This window comes from Buceros rhinoceros, unplaced genomic scaffold, assembly GCF_000710305.1.
Source record: "Buceros rhinoceros silvestris isolate BGI_N320 unplaced genomic scaffold, ASM71030v1 scaffold20499, whole genome shotgun sequence".
Taxonomy (NCBI): Eukaryota; Metazoa; Chordata; class Aves; order Bucerotiformes; family Bucerotidae; genus Buceros; species Buceros rhinoceros.
Genome location: NW_010432344.1, coordinates 436 through 3535, shown reverse-complemented (window position 1 = coordinate 3535; position 3100 = coordinate 436). Strand labels below are relative to the sequence as shown.

General features: G+C 57.3%; 1 protein-coding gene across 1 annotated transcript in view; it reads right to left on the bottom strand.

Moving 5' to 3' along the window:
- Nucleotides 1-2742: 2742 nt before the first annotated feature.
- RNF26 (ring finger protein 26) overlaps nucleotides 2743-3100 on the bottom strand; it is a gene marked incomplete at its 5' end in the record, with an annotated part of 787 nt that continues 429 nt past the window's right edge. Inside the window, one exon of the mRNA XM_010143756.1 lies at nucleotides 2743-3092. Coding sequence (XP_010142058.1) covers nucleotides 2743-3092 — 350 coding nt within the window. The remainder of the gene's footprint in view (nucleotides 3093-3100) is intronic.

Here is a 3100-nt window from a genome sequence, read left to right as displayed (position 1 = left end):
TGAACATCAGCTAGTGTGCTGGCACAGCCCTGCCCAGGCAGGTGAGTTCAGGGCAGGGTGAGCCAGAACTCCTGGGGCCTTGGCCCATCAGAGTCCCGAGATACTGCTCCAAATGATTTACAAGGATGCTGGAGAAGAGGGCGCTTAAAAGCACGCAGCAACCTGCCAAGAGCTCAGATGTGGCCAGGGAGTAACTCACTGTGCACCAAATGCATCTGCTCGCCAGTGGCCCAGGCATTCCCCGGGCAGCAGCCTGGCTCCAGGGCATCCCGCACGGCACTGCCTCCCCGGCTGCGCTCCCAGACCAGTACACCTGAGCTGGCTGGTGCTGCTGGCCCTCCAGCTCTGCCCCTTGGTACGGAGCGCTGGGCTTCCTCTGGGACCCCATCTCCCCAGAGAAAACCCTTCCCAAGAATGAGGCAACAGGCAGCTTTTGGTAAAGGAGACTTTAATCTGCTCGGTTTCTAGTCCATAGTGCAAAGAGTTAAACTTAAGGCAAAGCTTTCTCTTTTTTTTTTTTTTTTATAAACAGGCAACAAATAAACAGGCCCTAGAACAATAAGCGTGTCTACAATAGAAAAATGGTTTGAGAGGAGAAGCTGCAGTCCTGGGGAGGTGTCCTTCCCCCCTGTAATTCATGGAGGAAACACTGCACGCCAAGATCCCTAAGCTGGTCCCGACCAAACATCGCTGCCTGCAGCCAGAAGCATGGGCATGCTCCCACTGCTGGCTGTCTCCAGAGGCACCCAGGGAAGGGTGCAGTGCCCTGTCTCCTCTTGCAGGAGGATCTCTGCAAGCGCCTGGGATGAGCTGGACCCTGAGGAACGCAGCTGGTGAGACCACGCTCACAGCTCTGGCAAGAGCTCGGCTACCCAGCTGCAAGTGTCGCTGGCTGGAGCCACAGGGGAGGTGGCTGGAGAGAGCAGGCATCAACCTGGGCGGTGCGACTCGGGAGGCACAGGAAGGAGACCGAGGAACAGCGCTTGAGCAAGGAGCTTTGCATCTCTTCAGAGTGGGGTGGAAGCAGCTGACAGCCCTGGGCCCAGGACCTTTTACCACCCCGATGGCTCAGGAGCCCAGGGAGTCCCTTCAGCCACCAGCAAAGGCAGGGGCAGCGAGCCCCCCGCAGTGTCTCCCAGAACAAAGCCACTCTCCAACAAGACAGCGTCTTGCCACGTGTCAGGTTTAGAGCAGGGTCACGTTCACAGGCATCTTCCAGCATGGTCTGGCCTCTCTGCTGCCTCTGTTCTGGCTTAAATCACTAATCAAGGAAATAAAGAAGGAAGACCATGCCAGCCACCCTCAGGCTCTTGGCTTGCAGTCCAGGAGTCAAGACTTTTCAGTCTGGCTCCAGCCAAAATGGGCTGTGGCGTGTGGCTGAGCTCAGGCAAGCAGCCGGGAAGGAAAAGCTTTTTAGTGCAAGGCTGTCTTGCAGCCCAGCAGTTTCTTGGAATGGTGCTGGTTGACTAAGCTGGGATAAGCCATCTCAGGCCTCCACAGCCAGGATCAGATGCCCTCATTAGACTTCAGGGGACGCTTTTAAATAAACCTAGCTAAATTTCTGACAGACAGTAAGACAGAACGACTAATCAAAGATACCCATGGTCCTGGTACTGCTCCATGCACACGGCTGCAGATCCGCAGCACAGATACGCAGAACTCGTGGCTGGAGCTGGAACATCTCAGTGGGCTCCCACGCACTTTAGCGTGACCCTTCCCCCCAGCTCTGTTATCCCCTCAGCCTGGGAAGCAGCAAGCCAGCACCGCCATGAACCCCCCGCTTCCACGGCACTCCTGAGCCTGCAGACAAGGCGTATTTTCTAGCGAGGCTTCGTGAGCAGTGACTCAGACGTGTGCTGCTGCCGCCGGGGCTGCAAGCGCTGGCCAGCCACCCCGCAGGTTCCCCAGGCAGCACCACCGGCCCTGCAGGAGGAGTGACTCTCTCCGGCTCCTCCGTGGGAGTAAGCTGGTGTGTGCTCGCCGGTCCTGCACAGGTGATGGGTGGAAAGAGCGGCCCCGCTGAACGCTGCACTCAGCTGGCCTGGGGAAGCCTGCGTGCATCGGGCTCCTCATTGTGCTGGCAAGGGGAGTAAGAAGCTCCAAAGCCCGATACTGAAGGACCCCCGAAACCTTGCTCTCCTCCAGCTGAGAGACAGGCTCAGCCCGCTGGTAGCAAAGCTTGAGTGTGCTCGTGGCTCTCCTCAGGCCTTGCAAAAGTGACACACTTCTCCCTTCCCAGGGAGCTCCCCCACTTAGGTGGTGAGAGGAGGAAACAGGCCTGACTGTAGCCTGAACAGGTAATTATCTGGTCAGACCTCAGGGAAAAGAACCTCCCTGCCTTGCACCCGCCCGTGATTCCCAGCAGGGCACAGCCTTAAACCTTTCCATCAGCTTTGGCTAGGAGAGACCAGAGCATCTTTCTGCACTCTGCTTTGGATCTCAGACTGCTGCAAGTTTGAGGTAACAGCCCTGAAACAAGAAAACTTGTCAACAACAAACCCAGTAACTCTTCCAGCCTGCTGCAGAGATCAGTTATTGTGCTTGCTAGGCAAGAGCTACAATCTAGTTACGTAGCAAATGTGGTTAGCGGACACCCCCAACCGCCTTTGGCCCTTTCAGCACCATCCTCAGTTCTTTGGAAGCTGCTCAAAGCAGCCCTGGGAAGTTCTTCTTCCCGGCAAGAGGCAGACAGGGGTGCCCTTGACCTTCTGGGAGAAGGATCCGAGCACCCAACCCTTGGGCTCACAAGTAGACATTGAGAGTCTGGAGGATCATCTGGCGGCACAGCGGGCAGTTGCGCTGGTAGATGGCCTGCTGCAGGAGGACCTCCGTGCACTCCTGACACAGGCACAGGTGCCTGCAGGGTAGAAGTAGGACTGTCTTGGTTTGGTCTTGACAGATGACGCATTTCTTACGTTCCTCTTGTTCTTTCAGGAGCATCCAGGGGTCGTTATCCGGAGCGCCTTCAGCATCCCCGGCTGCTGCATTCAGCTGCTGCCTCCTCGGAGCTTTCCCCCAGGAGGTGCTCGGCTCCTCCCTGTGCAGCTGGAGACGCTGTCCTGCCACAGCACTTCGACTCCGACGAGGCCGCCCTTGTGGG